The sequence below is a fragment of the Podarcis gaigeae genome (genome assembly GCF_964106915.1).
Source record: "Podarcis gaigeae genome assembly, chromosome: 3".
In the NCBI taxonomy this organism is placed as follows: domain Eukaryota; kingdom Metazoa; phylum Chordata; class Lepidosauria; order Squamata; family Lacertidae; genus Podarcis; species Podarcis gaigeae.
In genome coordinates this window covers 21,939,218-21,965,084 of record NC_139680.1, presented here as the reverse complement: position 1 = coordinate 21,965,084, position 25,867 = coordinate 21,939,218, and the positions used below count along the sequence as shown (strand labels likewise).

The 25,867-nt window shown below is 40.6% G+C and overlaps 1 protein-coding gene across 1 annotated transcript in view; it reads left to right on the top strand.

Moving 5' to 3' along the window:
- The window catches only part of AGPAT5 (1-acylglycerol-3-phosphate O-acyltransferase 5), a 31,245-nt gene extending 5,725 nt beyond the window's left edge, over positions 1-25,520 (top strand). Inside the window, exons 3-9 of the mRNA XM_083730731.1 lie at positions 213-282; positions 1,465-1,580; positions 9,241-9,330; positions 11,560-11,650; positions 16,133-16,294; positions 20,383-20,506; positions 21,774-25,520. Coding sequence (XP_083586857.1) covers positions 213-282; positions 1,465-1,580; positions 9,241-9,330; positions 11,560-11,650; positions 16,133-16,294; positions 20,383-20,506; positions 21,774-21,999 — 879 coding nt within the window. The 3' untranslated portion in view covers positions 22,000-25,520. The remainder of the gene's footprint in view (positions 1-212; positions 283-1,464; positions 1,581-9,240; positions 9,331-11,559; positions 11,651-16,132; positions 16,295-20,382; positions 20,507-21,773) is intronic.
- Positions 25,521-25,867: the final 347 nt, after the last annotated feature.

The following is a 25,867-nucleotide window of genomic DNA, read 5'->3' as shown; positions in this document are numbered from 1 at the left end:
ACATGGTCATTCTGACTTCAGTAAAGTGCCACATAAAGTCATGGGTAGATTAAGTTGGGGCATCAAGGTGAAAGAAAGGGAAAAGGTAGTCCTGTCATAATGTGGGAATTGTTAAATCTTCTCTCTCAAGAGTTTAAATAAAATAAAGCTTGATCCTAGGTTTTGTTGGTGTTCTTCAGGCTGTTAAATCAAGTACCTTTTTTCTTTCCTAGATAATTCTGTATGGCGATCTGCCAAAAAATAAGGAGAATGTGGTATATATATCAAATCATCAGTGTACAGGTTTGTATGCAATTTCCTTACCTGTAAGAGTTTTTTTAATTAAATAATTATTAAAAGCAAAAACAAAAAGTGTTAATATAACCACTGAGAATGAAATTCTCTGGATATAGATACTTGGGATTGCATGTTAAGATTAAATAAACAAAAATACACGGTATGATCCTGATAGATGAGCAGGATAATGGGTCTTTTAAGCTGTTTCTTTGCAAAACAGCCCCCACATGCTTCCTAACAAGGTGCCTCGAATTTGGAAGTGTTTTTGAACCAACACAAACAGTTGTATCCATTGGCGGCTCTTGCACAAAGCAAGACACCCATTGGTTTTTTCCAGTCCTGCTCATGGCAGTCCACTGAAATGCCCACCCCTAAGCTTAGGAGGAACCAATGGAAGAAGGTATTGTAACACTCAAGAGGGATGCAGTAGGATTGGTGAAAAATGGGGGGTTCTGCCTTTCATGAGCAAAAGTGATTTCCACTGGAAATCTGCATACAGTGTTCAGTTTTAATTGTGTGCTACTCATTTTTTTGCCAAGCGTCTAATATCTGTTTTGAACTTGGCTGATTGGCTTCATGAATTATATTACGCCACTTTTCCGTGTATAAGACGATTTTTTAAATTAATGTTTGAGCGATTCTCGACAATCTCCTCCCCCCCCCCAAAAAAAGCTCAGCAACTCTCAACTCTTTTGTAAATTTGGAGTCCCCAAAAATAGGGGTCGTCTTATACATGGGGGCGCATTATACACGGAAAAATGTGGTAAATACTGGAACCCTGGGGGGTGATTTCAAGAAGTCCCATTAATTCTAGTTCTTCTGATTCTGGTTTTAAGGGCACACTACTTAACATGAAGGTGTGTTTCTGGTTCATTGTCTGTTGAGTCAGTGTTTCTCACCAGATCCTTCAAGATATGCATCTATTCTGTGTTGGCAGGAGATTAACAGTTATGTAGTGGTATTATGCAAACAGTACAGGCTTTGTTTAAAAAATGAAGAAATGTGTGCTAAAATACTAAAGAGTAATAGGGGAATATGATTGTGGAAAGAACTTACCTTGCATTGCCACTGACCGCAGTTCATCTTTCATCTTTCATAAGCACTAGACGAGCATTAAATAATGTTGGGAAGGATTTTGACATTAGCCTAGGGACATAAATGTTTGAGTTTTGTTTATTTGTTTTGCAGTTGACTGGATTATAGCAGATATGTTGGCCGTCAGGCAAAATGCTCTGGGACATGTTCGATATGTTTTGAAAGACGGGTTAAAGTGGCTTCCTTTATACGGGTGGTATTTTTCTCAGGTAAATCCTAATCCTTTCTCCATGTCACATGAAATAACTAGTACTTTCTGCTAAATTTTGACATGCCTCAATCCTGAGCATATTTACTTGGATATAAATCCCATTTATTTCAGTAAAACTTAGTCCCAAGTACTGTAAGGCATGCTTGAAGTCAGGTCCATGCAATGATTCTGTCTTGATAATGTGTTTTTGTTTCATATTTGAAACAGAATAGTGAAACTTCAACTCTTTCTAGTTAGCAGATTTTATCTGGTAGGGTTAGGAGGGTATTTTTGGCTTTCCAGTCAGGTGTTTAGCAAACTAAAAGTAACTCACTGAACTTGGGACAATGCCCGCTAAGATGCAAAAACCATGTGTCCGTGTCCTACACGATTAACAGTGCAATTCTGGCATTTATTTATTTATTAGAAGTAAGTGACATGGAGTTCTCAGGTAAGTGGGTCCAGGATGAACCCTAAGACAATTTTGAGCGTACTGAATTGAGTCCCACTGAATTCAGTGGTATTGACTTCTTAGTAACCATATATAGGATTGCATTTGAAACATTTATCCTTTAGTTAAATTAGTTACGTATTTCAGTCTGGCTTTAGTCCTGGGTTTGACTCAGTGCATGGACTGTGTTTATTTATGGGATAATATCCTTGCTGTTGCACATATTCATAACATGTTAGCAAAATTGGGTTGTGTTTCCAAAGAAAGCAAGAATAATTTGATAGATGTCTGCATATGCTAAAATTCGCTGAATTGTGGCTTTTATGTCTTTGTCACCGTGAAGTTTCTGATTTTAAAAAAACCAAGTAGCCCTTTTATGTCAATGACTTGATTTAGATATGTTCTTATATTTTCTTATTCTCTTTCCTTTTTGCTTTTTTGCTCCTCTAGTTGAGCTTCATATGGATTTTATCCTAGTAGGCTATCAGGGTGATCTAGTGAGCTGTGTTCCATTAGACACAATAGTTGAAATTCAGAAGATCTTTGGGAGACAAGGGGTAGTGTTTCTCACTAGGTGAGTGTGGTTCCATATCTAAACTCGTGACATATATTTTTAGCAGAGAGAGATAAGAGCTATAATGACAGTTTTCCACTTCTCTGCATATGGTCCCATAATTCACATCTTGTGTCCCGAAAGTCACAAGATGTTGGTTCGCAGATGCAAAAACACAAGCTGCATAGCACATACCTCCATTTTTCAAACGCCACTCTATACAATCACTTTAAATGAATGAACCCCTTATATATTTTGGAGTTGCTTTCTGCTGCCAGGCGGGGTTGAGGGGTAGAATTTTCATACATTAGTTTCTTGTAGGTTCCCCTTTGTCATTCGTTCAGACTAGGGCTGCCATACATCTGGAAATTACCAGGATTTCAAATGCGGATTTGATGTCTGGGGGGGGGGGGGATTCCGAAAGGCGGCGCTTTGTCCTGGATCTTAGGCAAGTCAATCGGAAAAAACCCTTTGAAATATGGCAACTCTAGTTCAGACCAGGTAGTGACTGATCTTCCATGGGTGTGCTGCCATAGAAAATATTAATTATCAGGGTGAGTTGTGTTTTGCCAAATCCAATGTATGAAATGGCCACCATAAGAATCACTTCTAATGTTACTGCTTCTGTGTGAAGGCCACTCAAAAAGTTGGGAGTAGATCCCTGGAGAGATCCAGCCTGATCTATGTGGTCAGTAAACTGGGATTATTGATATGGTCACCCTAGTGGTAAGTAACCGTACACATGTTGCAGTTCCCCCATGGAATCCTTTTTTTGGTTGCCTTCTCTTAAGAACCACAGTGTTTGACTCAGACCTACAAGTTTGGTGCATGGAAAATAGGTTCCCTCTGGAGAAAGCTTTCAATTGCTCTTCATGGCTGTTGCTTCTGTGGTAAAATCTCACCCTGCGTGTTCATAAACAATATGTGACTGCTCATTGAGTGTGTCACCGTGTGGGTTGAAAAGCTTGAGAAATAAGATTGGCTATTTTTCTCCATAGCAATAAGTTTAAAAACAAAACAAAAAACTTCTCACAGACATAAGAAAATTGACTCCTCTGTATGACAAGCGCTGCAGAGAATGATTTTGCAAATCATTCCCACATGGTTGTTAGCTGGTATGCACCAGCATTTGATCTAGCAGGTACACTGAGAGAAAAATGGTACTCATGGTAAACAATATGGCATGAACTGTAGTAATTTACTTGCTGGTGTACAAATCAGGCCTTGAGTTGAACCAGTGAAGTTGTTTTCCTTTGGCCTAAATAATAATAAATAATTTTTTATTTATATCCTGCCCTCCCCAGCCGAAGCCGGGCTCAGCAACAATAAAATAAGACAACATTTTAAAATCATTTCATTAAAAAAATTCCTTCAAATCAAATTGATGGCAACCATTGGGTAGAGTTCTGTGAAGATTGCCAGAGGAGGGAGTCAGGCTGTGCCCTGGCCAAAGGCCTGGTGGAACAGCTCTGTCTTGCAGGCCCTGCGGAAAGATGTCGAGTCCAGGGAACAAGGAAGGACAGCATTGTTTTTACATTGCCTCTTTTCCCTTGTTTCTCAATACAGGTGCTGCAATCCTGTCCAATTTATCTGCTTCCCTCCAGAGATAATTGAGTGATTTGCAGATTTTTAAAAATCTCACAATAAAATCCAAAATCTAAGTAGTCCCACAAATCCTCGAACTGCTTTAATAGTTCATAGGTTTTCCCCAAAGAATTTTGAGAACTGTAGTTTTAGGTCCTCACAGACCTAAAATTCCCAGCATCCTTTACAAACTACAGCTCCAAGGATATGGTTCCCCACCTTTTCTTGTCCATGCCCCTCACCTAAGCATCTCTAAAATCCTGATCTACCCCCCCCCCCGGTGACATATAATTCTTATTATTCAAAAAGTGAACTCCTGTTTACGTGGAGGAAGCTAAAAGGCCATTAACTTGGTCTAACTCATTCTCAAATTGCCCCCCTTGAAAATCAAACTGCCCCCCTGTGGGCCCTGTGCCCAATGTTGGGAACCACGGCTTTAGAGGAATTCATGTGCTTTAAATGTATGGTGTGTTTATGACCTCTGGAAGTGGGTTTCAGGGCAGCCTGTGGCTATGTATTTTTCATCCTCAGGCTGAGACCAAATTGTCCTCCTCCTCCTTGCTCTGTAGCCATGTGATAACAGATTATTTCATCAGGATAATGCTCTTGTTTTCTGGAAGGGAAGAGGCAGCAAATTAGCAACACAAGAAGAGCCCTCCTGGATCAGGCCGAAGGCCTGTTTAGTCCAGAATTCAGTTTCCCACAGGAAACAGCCAGCAGCTGTTGGTTTTCTTGCCAGTGGCTATCACCAGACTGAAAATGCCCATTCCTGGTGCTCCCTTTCCTCTTGGAAGCAACCCCTTTCCTCCTGACAAGTGACTAGGACCAGGTGGTTCTTCTCCTCTCTTGTGCAACCACAGTAAATAATTCTACTTGCTGTCATTTTAGGATAGGTATTTTGTTTACTCCCCATAGTTGTTCAAGATCATTCATCCGCAGTTTTCCCAGTTAACTTCCAAAAAATACTAGTCTGCCAAGCAGTCTTATTCCCATGGATGATGAGGAGATAAAAAGCTGGGTTTTCCTTTAGATCAGCAGTTCTCAACCTGTGGGTCCCCAGATGTTGTTGGACTACAACTTCCATCATCCCTGAGCTCTGGCCTTGCTAGCTAGGGGTGATGGGAGTTGTAGTTCAACAACATCTGGGGACCCACAGGCTGAGAAAGGCAGCTTTAGATCATGGGTTGTGGATGCTTTTCATGCTGCAAATAGGAGAATTCAGTGGACACCTTGGCCAACAGTCAGTGTCGCAAATCACATCTGCAAATTATGGCACTTAAAGGTATTTAAGGGGAAATTCTATTGATAAGGATATGCAAAGTATATGGAGTCAGTTGGCAGGTATTCTTTTTTTTTTTTAATTCTCCCTGACATGCCAAATGGTACAAGAACAAAACAAAAAACAACTTCCTCCTCTTCCTGTTGATACTGTGTTGGTGATGTCACTCGCGCTCCACTAAAACTTTCCAGTGACAATTAATTACAGAATTGTGATGGAATGCATATTTCCTACCTCAGATAAACATCCTGTTGTGGAATATATGTGTGTAGGATCTGAATATGTAGAAAGCAGAACACAACTTTTAAGGAAAACACGCTAGTAAACACTTCTGTATGCTTCCTCCCCAAGCACAAAAAACACTCTTAAAGCATTAGAGAATAACTATGAAAAAGCTAATAAGGTATTTATCAGCTTCTTGGAAATGTATTCTAACTCTTTGTTGATTCTCAGTTTAATGTTGATTCCCAGAAAAGTCCTACATACACAACACAGTGCTGTGAAGTGAACATGTATGTAGATAAAAAGCAATAGCTTAAAATGTGGCAGAAAAATATCACCTGATCCACCTGACTCTATAGAAAACTGATCTCTCAGTTGCAAACATTTTTACTTGGAAGGAAGGCCTGGGGATTTCAGTGGAATATAGAACTTGAAAACACGTAGTAACTTCATCAGAGGTGATGGTTTTAACATTTTCCTTTGTGAGATATGTTATAGCTCCCTGTAATTATTTTGTTTCAACCCTCTACTTCTTGTTATTACATGCTTTACCCTATAGCTGGTCAAGCCCATTTATAATAAGTTTCCTATATTAAAAGTTAGGGTTGTGTTTGGCAAAGTCATACTTAGAGTAAATCAATGGACGTGATAAACTTAAGTCCTTTGATTTCAGTGGGTCTGCTCTGAGTTTGACTTAATCAGATACAATCCAGTATTGTGCCTGTTGCTTTTCTCTTGAGTAGGCATTGCATGCTGAGCCAGCTGTCTTTGTTTTGCAGACAAGGGCTGCTGAATGCTTTGAAGCAGTTGGCCAAGGTTGAAATTAGGGAACAAAGCGATAAAGTGATTAAACATTAGCAGCTTTTCATCTTAATTGACTGTAATAATCATTTTATTACTTGTATGTGACCCCTGAAGTCTGCTATAATCCTGATTCTGAGGCAATCCCTCTTGTATTCTCTACATCAGCCTTTCTCAAGCGTGGGTCCCCAAATGTTGTTGGACTGCAATTCCCATCATTCCTAGCTAGCAGAAGCAGTGATGATTGGAGTTGCAGTCCAAGAATATTTGGCAACCCAAAGTTGGGAAAAGCTATTACGTACTAATCAACCCACATCTATGTCCAGTTCTGGGTGCTGTAATTTTAAGGAAGACATTGACAAATTGCAGCATCTCTGGAGGATGGTGACCAAGATGCTGAGGGATAAGAATTGCAATTTATTTGAGGAACAATTGAAAGAACCGAGTATATTCAACCTAGAGAAGACTACAGGGAGTCGTGATAGCTGTTTTCAAATACCTGAAGGGCTATCGTGCAGAAGATAGAGCAGTTTTGTTCTCTGTTGCGCCAGAGTACTGTACCAGCAGGCTGGGAAATAGAATCCTTTAATGCCATACTTGAAATGTAACTCTTTTTTTGTTAACTTGGCACAATAGGACATTTTATTAATTAACTGTTATGCATGGATGTGTTCATGAATTCATTACAACTGCTTCTTTTATGTCAAGGCATCTGGTATTAATTGAAGCCATCGGCCTTTCCCTTTCCTTCTCTCTCCTTTCCATTTTGCGCTTGGGGAACCAGTTCAAGAATTAGCCAATATATCTGCAGTTCTGAAAATGGGTTGCATTCAACTAAGCACTAAATAGTGCTTTGCACAAATAGAACAGCTTCTCCTTATTCCCCCCCCCCCCATGCCTCACCCCTAAATCTGTTCTGGATTTTCTCCCTCCCCTAATCTTCCAGAGCAGATTTGAGAGAGGATAGCCCAGGCTGGGGATGGAAGGTGGAATACAGATGGAGTCCCATTGCACATTTATAAGTTATTTCACACTCTTGCATTAATTTAGTTGCTTACTGCCCACTGGTTTAAAATACTTTTAGCTTATATAGTGCCCCCTTTTTTGGTTTTATTTCATTGTAAGCATGTCTATAAACATAACTGTGGGTGTGTTCAAAGGTGGGTTGCTTGGTTCAACAGCATTTTGTAGTGTGACTACGCATGCATCTAGCTCGGGTTGGCAACCTAAGGTCCATGGGCCACAAGCGGCCCATGGGGGTTATTTAACCGGCCCATGGACCCCCGCCACCTGCTCGGTTGGCTCTCGTGCGCCGCGCTAAACTGGCCTTCCACAACACTGGCCGGCTTCCCATTGGCTGCAGGAAGCTCCTGCAGCCAATGGGAAGCTGCGTACGCCTCCTCTGTGCCAGAAGGAGTGCCGGAAATAGCGTTTGCGCATGGGTGCGCACACTCTGGCCCATTGTGGCGTCTGTGGGACCGTGAAACAGCCCAAGCCACAAAAGCTTTGCCGACCCCTGATCTAGCTGATATTATTTGCTTTGTATTCCATTGGGGGAGGAGGAAATACCATACTTAAATGACTTTTTCTTGGAACGTTTGATTAGTCTCCATATAGAATTGGCTGTGCTTTTAGAAGAATATAACCTAGGTGTAGTTCATGAAGCACAACTGGAAAGTGTGCTCCCATTTATGCTCCATCTGCACTCTACATTTAACGTAGTATTACCGTCATACCTCTAGTTGCGTTAGGTTCACGTTGCATTTTTTTCTGGTTACGAACACAGCATACCTGTAAGTGTTTACTTCTGGGTTTGCCACTATGCACAGGAGCGATCTGTGCGCTTTGTGCATGTGCAGGAGCGATCTATTGCGTCACCTGCAGAAGCGGCGCTCCACTTACAGACTTTTTGGGGTGTGAACGGCACCCCAGAATGGATCACGTCCATAAGTAAAGGTACCACTGTACTTTATCTCGAGAGTTGCATCTTGTTAAGGGTGCTGAGAGTTCCTAGGAAACCCCCATTCCCCCTCACAGAACCACATTTCCCATAGTTCCCTGAGAAGAGGGATTGGCTATTAAGCCACTCTGAGAATTGCAGTTCTGTGAGGGAACTCAGGGTCTCCTAGCAACTCTCAGCACCCTTAACAAACTACACATCCCAGGATTCTTTGAGGCAAGCCATGACTGTTAAAAGGCAGGTGCAGCATTAGACAAAGCAAAGCTGAGGAGTTTAGTAAGTTGACTTATGCTAGACTTATTTGTCCATCTAGCCCAATATCAACTATTTTGACTGGTAACAGCCCTCCAGGATTTCACCCTGGTAATGGATCCTTTTAACTGAACCTTCCAGGGATTGAACCTGGGATTTTCTGTATATAAATTATCCATAATCCTTCACCTTAGCAAATGGCAACACAGCCTCTCTGCTTATCCCTCAGCTCCCTGTCAGTGTCCCAGTTCTTCTATTACTTTCCCGATTTCTCTGCTTTCTCTCTCTGGAGCACTCCTCCTTCTTCAGGAGACACTGAATATCACCAATGAATTTTAGCTCTTTAATATCCTTGCTACAGTTTCACCTGTAACAGTTTAAGCTGTTGTGTTCATATGGACACAAATGTGGAACGAGTTTTGCGTTAAGTGTAATAACGGGTCTTTTTAGAGGGACCTTATTTCTATTTTTTAAGAAATTGGCATTTCTAATTTCATGTTTTTTAGAGTATTGAAAATCTGTGTACTTTGTTTCATAAACTATTGTCATCAGTATATTTTCTTTCTTTCTTTGCTAGCATGGAGGAGTCTATGTGAAACGAAGTGCCAAATTTAATGAAAGGAAAATGAGGAACAAGTTGCAAACCCAGATAAAGGCTGGAACTCCAGTAAGATTATATATTTCCTATGTGTGTGTATGTGTGTTTTATAACTGCCATAAAAATGAAAGTGACAAGAATGCTTGTCTCATATGTTGCCCCAGATGCATGGCTCACCTTTCTTCCCCCTGCTGAACAGATGAGTGGCTGGATTGGCTTGTTCGTTTGTTTGTCTGTTGGTTGGTTGGTTTATACACCATATGCATGCCAAAATGGCTTCCAGCATGGAGGAATCTTATATTTGGGTTTGATATCCCGCTTTATCACTACCCGAAGGTGTCTCAAAGCGGCTAACATTCTCCTTTCCCTTCTTCCCCCACAACAAACACTCTGTGAGGTGAGTGGGGCTGAGAGACTTCAGAGAAGTGTGACTAGCCCAAGGTCACCCAGCAGCTGCATGTGGAGGAGCGGAGACGCGAACCCGGTTCCCCAGATTACGAGACTACCGCTCTTAACCACTACACCACACTGGCTTTTGCGCGTCGAGGTCCCCAAAACACCACAAATAAGAAAAAAATGACACTTGATTTTTGTTTAAGGTTTTTGGCATAATTTTGGCCACAACTTTATTAAAAATACAGCAATGTGAGTGGTTGCTTAGGCATTGGTAGCGACTAAACTGACCCCGCACGGGGACAGCTCTGACATTTGCACGCCCCGCGAAGTCAGAAAGGGTAAGTCACCTGGGGAGAGAGACGGGACTGGGAACCATGCCTCACCTCTCCCCAGAATGCTCCCAGGGGCTCTTGCGTGGCCCTAGCCCCTTGCCAGGGGGTTCAGACAAAAGCATGGGGAGCCCCTGGGTTCCTTTAACAGAAAACCCTTGCAGCAGCAGCATTTTGGAGGGGCAGGCACCACCAGTCCTTACCCCTCCACCATCCAATTCCCAAACCAATGCCTAACCGAACCTTACAAGTTGTGATGACTTGCTACGCAGTAGACAAAAACCAAATGGCACCAGCCAATCAGCCAAATGGACAAAATTCCTATCATGCCCCTGCCCCAAAGCAGACGACCCCATGACAGGCATAGCAAGGTCAAGCAAACAGCCTAACATTAGGGAAGGGAGGGCGGGTGATCCGAAGCACACAGCGAAAGAGGAAGCTCGTCACTGCGTGCGGTGTATTTAACCAACAGGGCTGTCAATCAATAAATGGCAACATATAAATCTCCCCAGTAACAGCCCGCCCCTGCTTAAAGATGGCCAAACTCTTTTGCCCAGCAACAGTGAGGTGTCTTGTCAGCCCCCACTGCAACACGTGCTCTCCATGAGAGAGAACACGCTTTGCCTTACACACTTTCGTTTTCTGTGAACGGATGTCTTCCACGTGGTTAGTAGATAGCACTGTACCCTCCCAGAAAACTCTTGGTGTCAGAATATAAAACCTATTTCTGCAGTATCAACTTTCTCTGAATTAGGACTGGTGGTTGTTGCTGTTTTTGCAAATTAAATAATGCTTCGATTGCTCAGCTAATATGAATTTTCATATAGGCTAAAAAAGGAGGTGATTGCTATCATAACTCCCAATAGAGTGTCATGTGGATGCTCAGTCTTACAGCTTACCTGGAACCTTGTAACCGAGTGTTCATCATACCCACCAAAGCATCAGTTTTTGCATGTTGGGATCAGGAAGAAATCAGCAGCATTCCTTCCTTCCTTCCTTCCTTCCTTCCTTCCTTCCTTCCTTGTCAGCTGAGTGTCATACAAAGGATAGCATGTTCTCTTTGCTTGCCAATACCTATAGCTGTCACACACCAAGCAAGGTTTGCTAGCCAGGGCTGTTAGGTTAATTTGTTCTAGTTGAGAAGGCATCTTGTATTTCTTGGTCTTTGTATTATTTAAAGTTGCAGTACATTCAGTTGCAACTGGTTAGGGATCTCTGGACAGGATATAAAGAGAGAGAGATTTGCTCACTAAACTGTGTTGGTTTACTTTCTCTGACTTGAACCATTTAGTATGTTCTTACACACAATTTTTGTTGCTTCTGCTGCTTAATTTTTCCTTGAAAATTCGGATTCCTTGAATATCAAGATTGCTCATCTTAACTGAAAACGACTGTTATTGCATATCTTTATAAACATGTCCTCTGTGTTTTATTCAATCCACTTCTCCCCTCCCCATTGCGCACACACATACTGTGCACACATACTTTGCTGTCATACTGTAGCTTAGAGATCGCGTTGTGATGCTTCCTTTTGAAAAAAAATTGTGCATATAAATATTTTTTAATTCCACAGATGTATCTTGTGATTTTTCCAGAGGGAACACGGTACAACCCAGAACTACCAAAAACCATTGCAGACAGTCAATCATATGCTGATAAGGCAGGTAAGGTGAACTTCAAAGAATTTTGGGAAGCAGGGAACTTTGAACAGATAACATTCACTGTTGTGTAGACACAGCCCTACAGTTTAAGGATCACCAAGGAGAAAGGGACATTAGTTGAAAAAGAGTGAGGCTTGACCATAGGTGGGTGCTGAATCTACACATAAAAGATAACATGTGTGGTCTTGGTGTTTGTTCCTTTTCATTGGTACTGCAGGTAGCATTAATGTTTAAAGTATAGTCAAACAAGGAAACTTTTCACAAGTATGAGAAATTCATTGCAAGAAAACTGTGCTTGCATGCAATAAATATTGTGCCCACGCGATTCCTCTGGCATGAGCTTTGCAGAGAACGCAATTTCATTGGAAGCCGATTGAAGTCTGAACACTGTCTGTCCTTCTGGACAATGAAGGAAAGAACACCTTGAAAGCTACAACTAGTGTTTATTGTAGTAAACAATAATAAATACATAGATTACTATATACAGTGATACCTCTGGTTACGTACTTAATTCGTTCCGGAGGTCTGTTCTTAACCTGAAACTGTTCTTAACCTGAAGCACCACTTTAGCTAATGGGGCCTCGCACTGCTGCCGCACGATTTCTGTTCTCATCCTGAAGCAAAGTTCTTAACCCGAGGTACTATTTCTGGGTTAGCGGAGTCTGTAACCTGAAGCGTATGTAACCCGACGTACCACTGTACAGATACAGAGTATTACCAGCATGTACACTCTCTCAGCAAACTGCCATTAACCAATCCCTCACACTATAACCACCACAGACAGAGAGACTCTCTCAGAACACAGGCATATACGTATAGCTGTTCTGTTACAGTATAACACTGATTGGCTGAGCGCTCTGCCAAGAATATCTCACATGTCCGTGTGCACACATATATATATTTGAGTCAGTATTTTAAAAATGGCAACTAATCCAACGGGCAGGATTCACCTAACAGGACCTTCTAGCAGAAGCCCTGTGCAAGGACTTCCCCTTGTGGAACGGGGCTTCCCCCGCTGCACCCCCTGAAATTTGCTCATGAGGAGATTTGTTCTACCTCGCAAGCTGAAATTCTTACACAGACAAAACATTTATCATAGTGCAGCATTGAATTACTCCCAAAGAACTTAGAGTAAACATTTTAAAATGCAATTTGCCAGGCATTTTTGGGTGACCACGCTCCTTTTTAGAAGCTTAAATACAGTGAATATTTTCTCGCTTCTGAATATTGTTAACAGTCTTGGATGCTTTCGTTGAGATTCCTGCATTGCAAAGGGTTAGAATCCCTTCCAGTTCTGTGATTCTATGATATATTAATATTATTATTTGCTGCGCTTATTAGTTACTTATTTAATGAAAAGTAAGCTCAGATTAATATAAACCGGACCAGGTTTTCCTGTAACAAATTCATGCACTTTGGTAGTTCAGAAAACAAGGTTCAACTTTCCAGGCAACAAACCTGCTACTTGACGTCTTTGTACTCTGAGTACATAAAGGTTTAGCTGCAAGTCTGATAATCATGTATCGGTTTCAAGGATCACCATCTAGTTGGCAAGGCAAGAGGCCAGGCTCTCTTATCTTTTTAATTTTTCTGCAGTTGTAACATTCAGCCTAACAGTACAAGCTTTGTACTACAGAGCTTCATTGCTCTTCACTTAGAATTTATTTTCAAGTGGAAAGAAATTGGAGCAACAGTGGCTGGTTATCGGACTTCCTTTCCTAGTCTAAACACAATAAAGCATTCAGAAACTTTTAATTGCTACAGAATTACTGCTGCTAGCGTTTTGGCTTGGTTTAGGCTTTGAGAACATACTAAACCATTTTTTTGTCCTGTATTGAATGCTAATTGGCTTCTGGGCTCAAATCAAGGTGCTAATTTGACTTTTTAAAGCCAACTGCATTGCGACCTGGATACCTTAGGTGTCTCATTTTTCTGCTTTGTTTCGTCTTGAACACACTGTTCAGGATCTGAGTTCTTGCTGCAGGTTCCACTATCCTTGTTTTAATGATATGTACCAACTTAATGACTGGCACTTGTTTGAATTTGTTCTCTTATGTTTTACTATTACGTGTTCTTATGTGAGCCACCTTGAATCCACCTTGTGGGAAAGAACCATTTTTAATACATAGGCAAATCTGGTGGTTTACAAGGCTACATCACAGACGAAATAACATTAGGAATAAATATGAATATCAAGGTAAAACTTATTCAAACAGAAGCAAATAAACAACAGAATGTTTTGAGAGCCTCCATTTAGAACACCAAAAATTAAATGCTTAGTTCTCAACAACATGTCTGGTAATCTTGCCAGTTATTACGAAGGCACAGAGCTCTGTTAAAATTCACAGACAGCTTTCTGGGTCATGTGGTCAGCATGACTAAACCACTTCTGGCGCAATGGGACACGGTGACAGAAACCAGAGCGCACGGAAATGCCGTTTACCTTCCTGAAACAGCAGTACCTATTTATCTACTTGCACTGGTGTGCTTTCAAACTGCTAGGTTGGTAGGAGCTGGGAGCAACGGGAGCTCACCCTGTCGCGGGGATTCGAACCGCCGACCTTCCAATCGGCAAGCCCAAGAAGCTCGGTGGTTTAGGCCACAGCACCACTCGCGTCCCTTACAAGTATTATTTAGCAACATGGCAAGACTCAGTATTTAGGCTTGGGGGGTGTGATATCTACTTGTTTCCACACACCAAGCACCCTTCAGAGCAGACATGGGGGGTTGCAGGGGCAGGAGAGGAAAGGGAATTCCTGTCAAACAATTGGACATGGATTCCTAAAATAATAAGCAGGTGTTCGTGGTAGTCAGTGCTTACTGCCAAATCAGGCTTGTAATTTGACTAGCCCTTTGTGATGCATGTCCAGAACAACAGTCCCATTCTTGCATCATACATCTGGAAGGCCACAAGGGATTCAGATATGTATGTGCTAAAGTTGCAAACCTGTTCTTTGCAAGTGAGGTACATATTTTTCCTTGGTTATGCTGACCATTCACCTTCCTAGCCATTTTCACGTGTGGTTTTTTGTGTTATTTTGTGGATGTTTTATCGAAAGCTTGGGGCAACATTAGCCGAACTGAATGCTTGGTAATAAAAAACAATTGCTGTCATAACACTGCGTCCGGCACACACGGGCTGGAACAACATCTCAGCAACACAAACACTGTGGCACTTTTGATACAAAATTCACATGCTGAAAAGCTGTGTTAGGTTTCAAAATATTTGCATAGTCTTGTATTGAATAAGTAAACATTTCTGGAATGGCTGTGATGGACCTGACATCAGTGTTGTCCTTGGTTGTAACAAGTGTTGAAGGAATAAAGTTTGGTGGAAGCAGTAAAAAGAGAAAAAGAGAGATATTGTTTGCAGGAAAGTTGGTTAAGAGATGCAGCACATGCCTGTTGGTGTAGAAAATGAACTGTCTTTTAACTACTCTGTAAATGGAGGATTTGAAGCAACCCTCTTTTATTCCAGTTGCTTTGTCTGTAGTAGAATCATTGGAGCACTGAGCTGTAACCTAATATATCATACTCACAGTCATGTTGTCAGATTATTATTTTTTACACAAAATAAGGGCAAGACTGAGACCTCCCTATTATTTTAATATTGATTTTGGATGGTGGCATTTTGTTAACAGCAGGATACTGGAATTCCAGTTAATGTTTCCAAAAATAAAATCAGGCTGTCTCTTCTTTAACTAAAGAACTTTTGTCTTGCTTTAGTTCACATTTTAAATTATTTTGTTTTCCTCTTGTTGAACAGGTTTTATTCCTCTCAGTTGCATTATGTTGTTTTATGTTTCAATATTGTGCTATGGTTCTAAACATGTTATGTATTCTAAACATGTTATGTAGAGCAGGGATGGCCAACTGTTCGATTGCGATCTACTGGTAGATCCCCGGGAGGTTTTGGTACATCGCAGTCGATCGCTGGTTCCCTTTCCTCAGTGGTGGTAAAATAGAATCGGGCCCACCCCCTCACCCCATCCTCCATTGTTGCACGATCTCCAGAACGGAAGACAGAGCTTTTGCAATGATGCTGATTGTTTCCTTAGTGATCTTTTGGTGAGCAACTTTCCTCCTAAGAAAGCTCAGCAACCTTTCCCTGAATCCCTAAAAAAACAGAACTTTATTCCCTAAAAAAATCTCAACAACACTTTGACCTGAACCCCTCCCCCAAAGGGGTAGATCACTGCCATTTTTTATTTTGTGAGTAGATCACTGTCTCTTAGGAGTTGGCCATCCCTGTCCTAGAGCACAATGACTGGAAGAAGAGCAAAGCTGCTGCAAAATTGGCTTTGGGTGCCCACATGATTTGGCTTAATGTTACGTGCGGACTGGACCCCTAATTTAATGTGACCTGCAGACTAGAGACAAACAGGAGTTAATATGTCACACTATCATCATACTCTGGAGGCTTCAGTTCTCCAGGAGAAAAAGCCACTTTTAATACATTTTCAGTATACTTTTTCTCTTGCTTAGGACTTGCTGTATTAAAACATGTACTGACACCACGGGTGAAGGCTACTCATGTTGCAATTGAATCGATGAGAACCTACTTAGATGCAGTTTATGACATTACGGTAGCATATGAAGGTACTGTGGACCAGAAAGGACAAAGGAAAGTGGCTCCATCCATGACAGGTGAGTTGGTGATGTTGAATTAATTTAAGCAAGAAGGGGGAGTCTGTTTTGGACAGAGGGTTGGACCGAATTGTGGCCAACCCTCCACAAGCCATATTTGACAGGTGGGCGGGGCCTAGTATACAGGGATGTGAACAAAGCACTTGTGGAAGGTTTGGGCCAATGATGTATCTCAACTCTTGCCCATCATAGTTTTTAAAAACCAGCCAGAAGAGGTTGATTGGGTTGGTCTAGAAGTTAAATGCTTCTGTGCCAGCTGCCTTAAAGGAGGCAGTGGTGTAAGCCCTCAAGAGGACAGTCCTGAGGTTTGTGACAACTACTGCCCAGTTGCTAATATCCCCTTCTTGGGCAAGCAAACTTGAGATGGTTGTGACTGTTCACCTTCATTCAGTGCTTGGGAGAAAACTGATTACCAGGTGTTTGAATCATCTTCATGAGAGGTTTTTTTTAGCAGAGACTGGGTAGCAACAGATTTCCTGCAGTCAGCAAGTGCGTGGCCTCTGAGGTTCTCTGACCAGGTATTTTAAGTTCATGGAGGCTTTTCTCCTCGTAATTTTTAGCTGTCTCAAAATGGGTTTTATGAAGATTTCGACTTAGTCTTTTGTTGTGATTATTCTCATCCATGGGGATGAAGGACGGTCCAAAATATTTTTTAATATACTTCTTGTTCAGGAGACTGGTGGGAAGTCACATGCTCTCCCTATTCTGATGTTAATTTTGGTACTTAATGTCCATCCCGTTATTCCTGACTAGAAAGTAATGTCGGGTCCATTTACCTCAGACCTGGGGGACTTTGGCCCTCCAGGTCTTGTTGAATTGCAGCTCCCATCAGCAAACATGGCCAGTGGTAGTACAAGAACCTTTGAAGGGCCAGCGTTTCCCCACATCTGATTTATCTGAACCTTACCCCCTTTTTCATTGTGAGTGATCATGGGGTGATTCGCAGCATCTTTCAATGTGGCAATGATAGCCAGGGTGATTGCAGCATCTACCTTGGGAGATTAAACCCTCTTTAAAGGACTGTGGATATCTGTCCCTATCTCCTGGGTCACTTCTCTGTCTCAAAATACTAGAAACTTCGAAATCATCCCTCTCTCCTATTGCACTCTGCCTTTGGCATACTTGCAAGATCTGACTAGTGGAAAACAGCCCTTCAATCACTGTTTTGGTTTAAAACCTACATGTCAACTCTTGGCCTGTGATGAAATCGGGTGCAGGGACTACCAATATATTTAAGAATATTGCCTCTTTTGTCAAAACAAAACGGGTGACCTCAGTGATTTTGTGTGTACTCCTAGGCGGGATTTTTCCTGTTTCAAAAAACGTAATGCATTTAAGCTAGTTTATATTTTAGTATTAGTCTTTTAATGTATTACACAAAACATAAACCCGTTTGACAAGACTCAAACTACTACTTGTTTCTGAGCCTGTAACCTTTTGGATAGTTTTGTACTTTGCTATCTTTTTATCCTTCTTTGGAGATAATGGGTGAAGAACACTGTGTCACAGCCATTACGATTCATTCCCATTCCTCAGTACCAGTAGTAGAAACATTGTAGTGCTAATGGTTTTGGTGTTCTTGCCATTTAATCTATCAGAAATTATCTTAGTTTTTCCTCCCGTTTCTCATGATTATGGTACTTCTGCAAGCAAACACAGATGCTCATTGATGTTTAGTTTCTACTCCTTTTATTTCCTATGACTGAAAGCCATCCTAGAAATAGTTCCTTTCAAGTTGGTTGCGCTTTTGTTCCCATGAGAATTTGCCTAACACATTCTAATCAGTTTCTGATTCACAGCAAGAAAGTTGTCCCTAATCAAAAGCTTGAGGGGTAATGTATGGTTCTTAATTATGTTGCTTCTTGCGGAGGGAGCGTTTTGTTTTATTCGTCCTTCCAAGAATAGCCTTTTGGCAACTTTGGAAGAATTAAGCAACCCATCAAATGCTGGCATTTCAAGCCAATATTCCTGAAGTTGGATGTAATTTGTACTTAATGAATTGTTGCAATGGGGTTTGGTTTTTTTAGCTTAATTACATAAGCCTTTAGGGAGTTGAGCCGATGTGAAATTAAGGGTCATGGGACTACGCAACCTTTAGTGGCTCTTATGATAGAATCCAGCTGTTCCTCCGCAAAAACAGGAATGCCATAAATTGTTCTTATCCACTGGTAAGCCAAAGTAGTTACAGTGACATTGTGTCTTTTGGAAAAAAATGAATTAGTCTCGCTAAGATGAACTGCGTACAATTAAAATAGTTCCTTGGTCAACTGGATATAATCAAGAGTTTCGTTCTCGCAACTGCATTGACTGTTTGGTTTTAAAAAAAAATATAGAATGGTATTAAGGCTAAGGGTAACATAGTATGCAGGAGTGAGAGTGGCAGTTTCTCCCACAGTGGTTTCCACACTTTGGAAGAAAAGCTGGAGGACTGCCATGAGGCAATTTTGATTTTATGTTGCGCCTTCCTTTTTGCTTTATCCCATGAGTACAGCACTGACACGGTTGAAACGGCAACCCAAGATATAATGCATTTCAAGGATTTGCAGGGCAAATTCGCCCTTGGATGGCGAAGAGCTAAATGAGATTGCTTTGCATTGCTTGCACCTGCCCAGGACCCTAAAATAACCTCAGCTAGGGCAAAGGCAACATGCAACTCTTGTAATGATAGATGCTGCTGACCTACCAGTGTGTGGCAGAAGTATGGAGAGGCACATACCTCAAATACTCCTTTTGAAGGGTGCGAGATAAAAGAAAAAAAAAGGAAAGGAGTGCAGAAGTCCCCACTGTCCACATTTCTTCCATGTTACATTCTAAATAAAATCAGAAGGATGCAAATTATTATTTATATTGTGCAGAATGGTATTTTGTGATAAATGGACATCCAGAACAAACAAACCATCAATAAAAGTAAAACTAAGGTCATGGTTTAAAATCCTTTCAGCTGTGCCTTGTGCTCTTGGTATCAGAATCCACTTAACGATACATACCATGGTTCTCGTGTTCCATTTTTTGCACTCCTGAATTTCATTGCGACTTACAAGTCATATCTCATTCCTGCTGGCTCTGAACTTTAACCCTGTGGAATTATTCAGGATTCTCGCCCCTTCCCTGCCACCCTAAATACTACTTTATACTGTGATTCTCAAGATCAAATGGATTTAGTAGCTTTCATATGTGCACCTGAAGTTGGGTTTTTAGTTTGTGTGTGTTGATTTTCACATCTTCTGTACTGAACTGTAAACCATTAGGCATCTGGTTGGCCACAGTGGGAACAAAATATTGGACTTGATGGGCCTTTGGCATGATCTAGAAGTGCTCTTCTTTCTTCCTAACAGTTTCATATATTTGTGCAAGTTTCAGAAGAAGGTGGTGATTTTGACTGCAACAGCCAAAGAGAGAGAGAGAGAGAATGAATGTACCGTATTTTTTGCTCTATAAGACTCACTTTTTCGCTCCTAAAAAGTAAGGGGAAATGTGTGTGTTTTATGGAGCGAATGCAGGCTGCGCAGCTATACCAGAAGCCAGAACAGCAAGAGGAATCGCTGCTTTCACTGTGCAGCAATCCTTCTTGCTGTTCTGGCTTCTGAGATTCAGAATATTTTTTTTCTTGTTTTCCTCCTCCAAAAACTAGGTGCATCTTGTGGTCTGGTGCATCTTATAGAGTGAAAAATACGGTGTGTGTCTACTTCAGTGGCACTTATGAAAGTAACACTCCTACCCTCTTTTTTAGATTGGAAAAGTATTTTAAAAGAAAAAATATATACATTTCATACATTATTTAAGGTTTTAGTAGACATTAATGTCTCTGAACATGGATGGAAACAGTGGTGTTATACTCTGCCTTGTGAGAGTACTAAACTTGAAAAGCAACCTAAAAAATTTTTTTTTAATAAAAAAATATTATAAAACAAATTGTGATCTTGTTACTCAAAGTTCCGACCTTGGAGTAATTTTCAAAAGCCTGTTTCTTTTAAAGAATGCCGAATAACACTGCACAATTACTGAACTTGGCTTTAATTTTACTGAACGACAGTGGAGTTGCTCATGATGGGACAAGGGTATTCATGATGCTCTTTTGGGTTTTGTAGACTTCCTTTGTAAGGAGTGTCCAAGAATCCATATTTATGTTGATCGCATTGCACTCAAAGATATTCCTGAAGAACAGATGTATATGAGAAGATGGCTTCACGAACGTTTTGAAATCAAGGATAAGTAAGTAAATACAGTGATGTGACACTGCTTCTGGAGCAGCATTAATATGGCTTGAAAATTCCACAGAACTCAACAAAATCTTAACTGGTTATTGCATACCATCAGTGAAGGGTTGGATCCAGATTTTGCCTTCCATTGTTGGAAAGGCACCTTCTGGAAAAGCTTCTGATTCAGCAAAAGGGTGCTGCTGGTGGAGAAGGTAGAGATATATTTTGCCTGTTCCCTCTTCTTCTAGCCCCACCTATTATGCTCTTCTGAAAGGTTGGAGAACCTCCCGGAACAAGAAAGAGGTGGTTCTGTATGCTACGGGAGGAGTAGGGAAAGTAGACTTTGCTTTCATTCAGCTGGTACTTCTGCTGGTGGGAACAAAGTTTGGATCCAGTCTAAAATGTTTCCTGCAGACCCTTTGCTTATATTTTATAAATGTGTGGAAGTTAATATATCCAATGTGGACAAGGGGTTGAATTTGGATATGGGAAGCAGAGCCTCAAATCTTGGTTCATATAGTAAGCTTCTTAGTGGCTGTGAGTTGGCTCACCTTCTCTCAGGTTACATTTATTTCCATGGGTGTTTCGGACTATAAAATTCTTAAGCACCAAAAACTACAAAGCACAATGTCTTTAGAGCATACATTTTAGGACTGAAGAATCGGGACATGGGTGGCGCTGTGGGTTAAACCACAGAGCCTAGAGCTTGCCGATCAGAAGGTCGGCGGTTCGAATCCCCGCAACGGGGTGAGCTCCCGTTGCTCAGTCCCTGCTCCTGCCAACCTAGCAGTTCAAAAGCACGTCAAAGTGCAAGTAGATAAATAGGTACCACTCCTGCATTTCCGTGCGCTGCTCTGGTTCACCAGAAGCGGCCTAGTCATGCTGGCCACGTGACCCAGAAGCTGTATGCCGGCTCCCTCGGCCAGTAAAGCGAGATGAGCACCGCAACCCCAAAGTCGGCCACGACTGGACCTAATGGTCAGGGGTCCCTTTACCTAAACTGATGAATAGTGAATTATCTTTGCTTGCTATTCCAGGCTGGATTTACATGACCATTTGTTACATAGCCTACCTGGGCAAAGCCAGGCTGTTCTCCTCACTTGAGTCTATTTTGCCCACTTGGGAGGGGGAAAGTGTCCAATTCACATAATGAAGTTTGCCAGTGCAACAGCTACCTCTGCCCATTACTATTTGCACATGATAACTTGTGTGACATTTTTGTTCATCACCAAACTATGATAAGCCTGTTACCTTTTTTTTTATCCTTTCTTTGCTCTTAGGTTGCTAATAGAATTTTATGATGCAAAAGATTCTAAAAGAAGGAACAAGTTCCCTGGGAAATGTGTCCGTTCCAAACTAAGTCTCAAGAAAACTTTGCCATCTTTGCTGTTTTTAAGTGGGCTGACTGTTAGTATGCTGCTGACAGAATCTGGACGGAAACTCTACGTGAAAACATGGCTCTATGGAACTTTGCTTGGCTGTCTGTGGGTCAGTGTTAAAGCGTAAGGTTCTGCACTTACAACCAATGACGTTATTCTCCTTTCTTGCACATCTCATCAAACTCTTTCCTGAATTTATAAAATGTAAATAAAGCCTTATTAATGGAACATTGGATGAATTGAGACTTGTGACCTAAATCTGCCATGGTCAGTGTGGAGAACATGTATATGTAATTATGCTCCTGGTTTTTCCCCTCAGAAAAAGCAGCAGAGAGCCAGAATTATAATGCATTTTCCCTCTATGGGTGGATATCTATCTATCTGCACATGATTTAATAGAACATGTGGTTATAGATAAACAGCTGAAGTGGACCTCTGAATGTATTTCCTGATATTACTTTAGGTTTATATATTTATTCCTGACCCACGTTCTTTAGTTCACTATGGAAATTATCACACCTGCTTCACAAACTAAAAACCAAAGCTAATAGCTCCCAACACATTTGTTACCTTTTTTCCCTTTTTAAATGGCGTTTCTCAAATTTACAAAACAATTGGTAGAACATGAAAAGCTATTTTTTAAGAAAAAAATATGGGTAAAAACTCTTCATGTGGAAATTACTTTAACATATGCATGATTTAATTATATTACTAGATGGCTTAGTTTTTGTTTGCAACATGTTTAATTTTATTCTCGAAAAGGCTTGTGTTCTTGATTTAAAACACCACGTGTTGGTGCATAAATGATTTTATATATACAATATGTTCAACTAGTAAGTCGATAATTGAGGCTGTCTTGGTTGTAACCTACCTAGATTCGCAAAGAGCATATTGGTACATTTCAGCTACACAATTAGTTTAAGTCATAATATGTGTGCCATAACAGCAGTGCACATTCCAGTTTCCTGTTACCCCAGGACCATTTCACGCGGGGTGTTTTGTCCACAAAGAAAACAATCGCTTTTATCAGGAGCATCCATATAGTGTTACTTGTGAATATTTTGCTGTGAATACACCAGTCGGGAAACAAGTGTTGGTAAAACATTGACTTGTGTGAAGTGGTCCTGAGCCACATGGAACCAAATTAATGTGCATTGCCATGATTGATGCTGCTGTGCAGCTTGGAGTATATTTTATGGTAACAAGGAACATCAATGTGTTCTTGCCAAAATGTAGACTATGTGCCTTTTTAATCTACTGATCTTAAATTTAACCTAATATTTCACAGCCTGCTCATTTAACACTGTAATTTTGGGGTATTTCCAAAGCTTTTCACAGTTGGCGTGCACTTGAACTTGAAGTATGCAGTTTTGCACTGTAGAATAATAGTGAGAGATGCATATTCTATTAGTATTTAATCCACTCACCAATGTGTTTTGTAAGAACCAGTGGTTCTTGTTGCTATTTGGTGATATATTGGGGAAATATTTCCTGTTGTCATGGGGCTAATTATTCTGTATCAACTAAGGGAAGGGATTCTATTTCGTATCTATTATTTTGTAAAAACAAAACAAAAAATCAAGATTCCGCTATCAAAATGGAAAAAGATTAGAGGCTATTTTTATCTTTCCGAGTTTTTTTCACAAGAAGTTTCTGTCGGCCTTGAAATTGTTTAAGACCCAACATGAACTAAAATGCTTGTCTTAGATTTTTAAAATATTAAATGCATTTAGCTTCAGCTATGATGAGTAAGAAACACCTTGTTCTTGTGTGTTCTCCTGAAATTGTATAGTATACTTCATTTCAGATGTTCATCTACTTCATTATGCTGCCTTCTGGTAACTAGAGCAGATTTGCTGGTTAATGGAATAATCTATGGAAGAACAATGTGTTGGGGTTGTAGCCTCTGAGAAAGGATATGCTGTCAATCTCTGTGTCCTAGACCTGTGGAATTGCCTTCCAGTTTTACTGTAAAGCTTTTTTTGTTAATGGTTTGCCTATCAAACAGCCCAGAAACCTATGGGTTCAACTCTACAACTAAAACAAGCTGCTTAAATTTAATGAGGCAGAACAATTCTTTGGAAGTTGAACAGAAACATTTTAACTGTTCACAGATTCCAGATTATCTGGGACACAAATCATCTCCTTCGCGAAGCTTTATTTTAAACTTAATATCTTTGGCAAGTTGCTGTAGCTTCCCCCATGATTTGTTTATTTAAAAATTGCTATTAATTTGAGGCATTGGCTGCTATTTCAGAACATAAGTTGATAGTGACTTACAATTTTTTTAAAAGCAGTGTGACAACCTACTGCCTGTTACTATTGTTTCTGAACTTTCAGAGTTTTAATATCTTACTCTATATGGACAGGTCACCACTAACCTTTAATGTAAATTGGGTCAATAAATATAACTTTATTGGATGCCCTGCTGCTACAGCAGTCGAGATACAAGTTTTCATCCGCAGGGTTGTAATTCTGCAAAAACAGAGAACATGCACACCCTTCAGACTTTCACACTAAATGGCTCTTTTGACATCTGAAGAGGGCCTTTGTAAGAGAACAAAACTAAGGGCAGACAATGTGATTGTCCCTTTGCCTTGCCTGACAGGAATACCAGAACTGAATCGCCTAATTTTGATGGAGCATTTATTTGTGGCAAGGAGTAAGCAAGGCCACATTCCACATGTAGCCATAGACATACGGGAGTCACTTCCTCACAGTGTGATCTCATTCTGCAGAGGTTTGTGTGAATCAAGGGACCATCAGATTGGCAACACTAACTGAGCCAGGAGCAAAGTGATTGGGTACGAAAGATGCACATAATTAGCCCCACCCATATGGTGGATTGACCCTCATTCTTCTCACTAGTTTGGGGTTACACCATGAGGAAACAAGTCCCACACTCTTGCAGAGCCAGATGAGTTTTAAAGGCATGGATGCTATTGGCAACTTGGAGTACAATTGGCATAGTTGCCTGTTCTGCTCTCGATATTCCACTGGATAAATCTTAGTACTTTTGTATTTCACATCTATTTTTTAAAAAATGGCTGTGAAAGCTTCAAAAGTCACTTTGCCTGAGACCCCTGGTTCTAATTTGCTTAAATTCATTTGAGTATCACAAAAGCATAATTAGAAAGGGGATTGTAAATGTGCAATGAAAATAGGCTCCTTTGAAAATGATTTTTTTCCCCCTGCCAGCATTACTCGATAATAGTTGTGTTCACCATATTCATTTTGCTAATTGGTGTTTCTGGTTTGGTCTCAGTTGTTCGGAAAGAGTTTCACTCCGTAAATGGTCTCGAATATTGCTGGTAATAATGGCTGGTAATAAGTTCAAACTGCATTGCAAAAGCAGTGAGGTAAGAGACAAGTACCAAAGAGCGGTTTGGTGATTTTGCATTCATAGAAAGTCTCTATTTTGAATTGGGGTAATTATGTAGTTCACAGAAATGTTTCTTGCAGCTCACATAAATATTTCTTTGGGAAATGAACTGACAGCTTCTCTTGTCAGTTTAAATGTGAAATCTCTCTCTCTCTCTCATTGAAAGGGTTATGATCTGTGCTTATGGAAGAGATACTGTTTGTTCACATTCTGGAAACTTAAAGAGTTGATGCCAGGATTAAATTAAACATACATTCCAGTAGAAACTTCTTTGAAGGATTATTTTATTGATTTTGAATGTGTGTGATCGTAAGTAAATATTGAAACTGGAACAAACTTTCACAAATGATTGCTGTGTCTGGCCCATTCTGTCATGTGAAAAGTCAGTCTCAATAGTTACAAGGCGATGTTTGGTTTTAAAGTGCGCTTTAAGTCTTTAACAAACATGTATATTGCATGGCACAGCTGTGATGTTTCAAGGTATTCAGAATTTCTTCATGACCACTACATTGGCTCATCTTGGTTTGATTTGGGTGTTTTCTTTTTGGAGGTGTTTATCAACTGTGTTGGCCTGCATAGTGTTCATCATTATCACAATTGCACACATTCCACA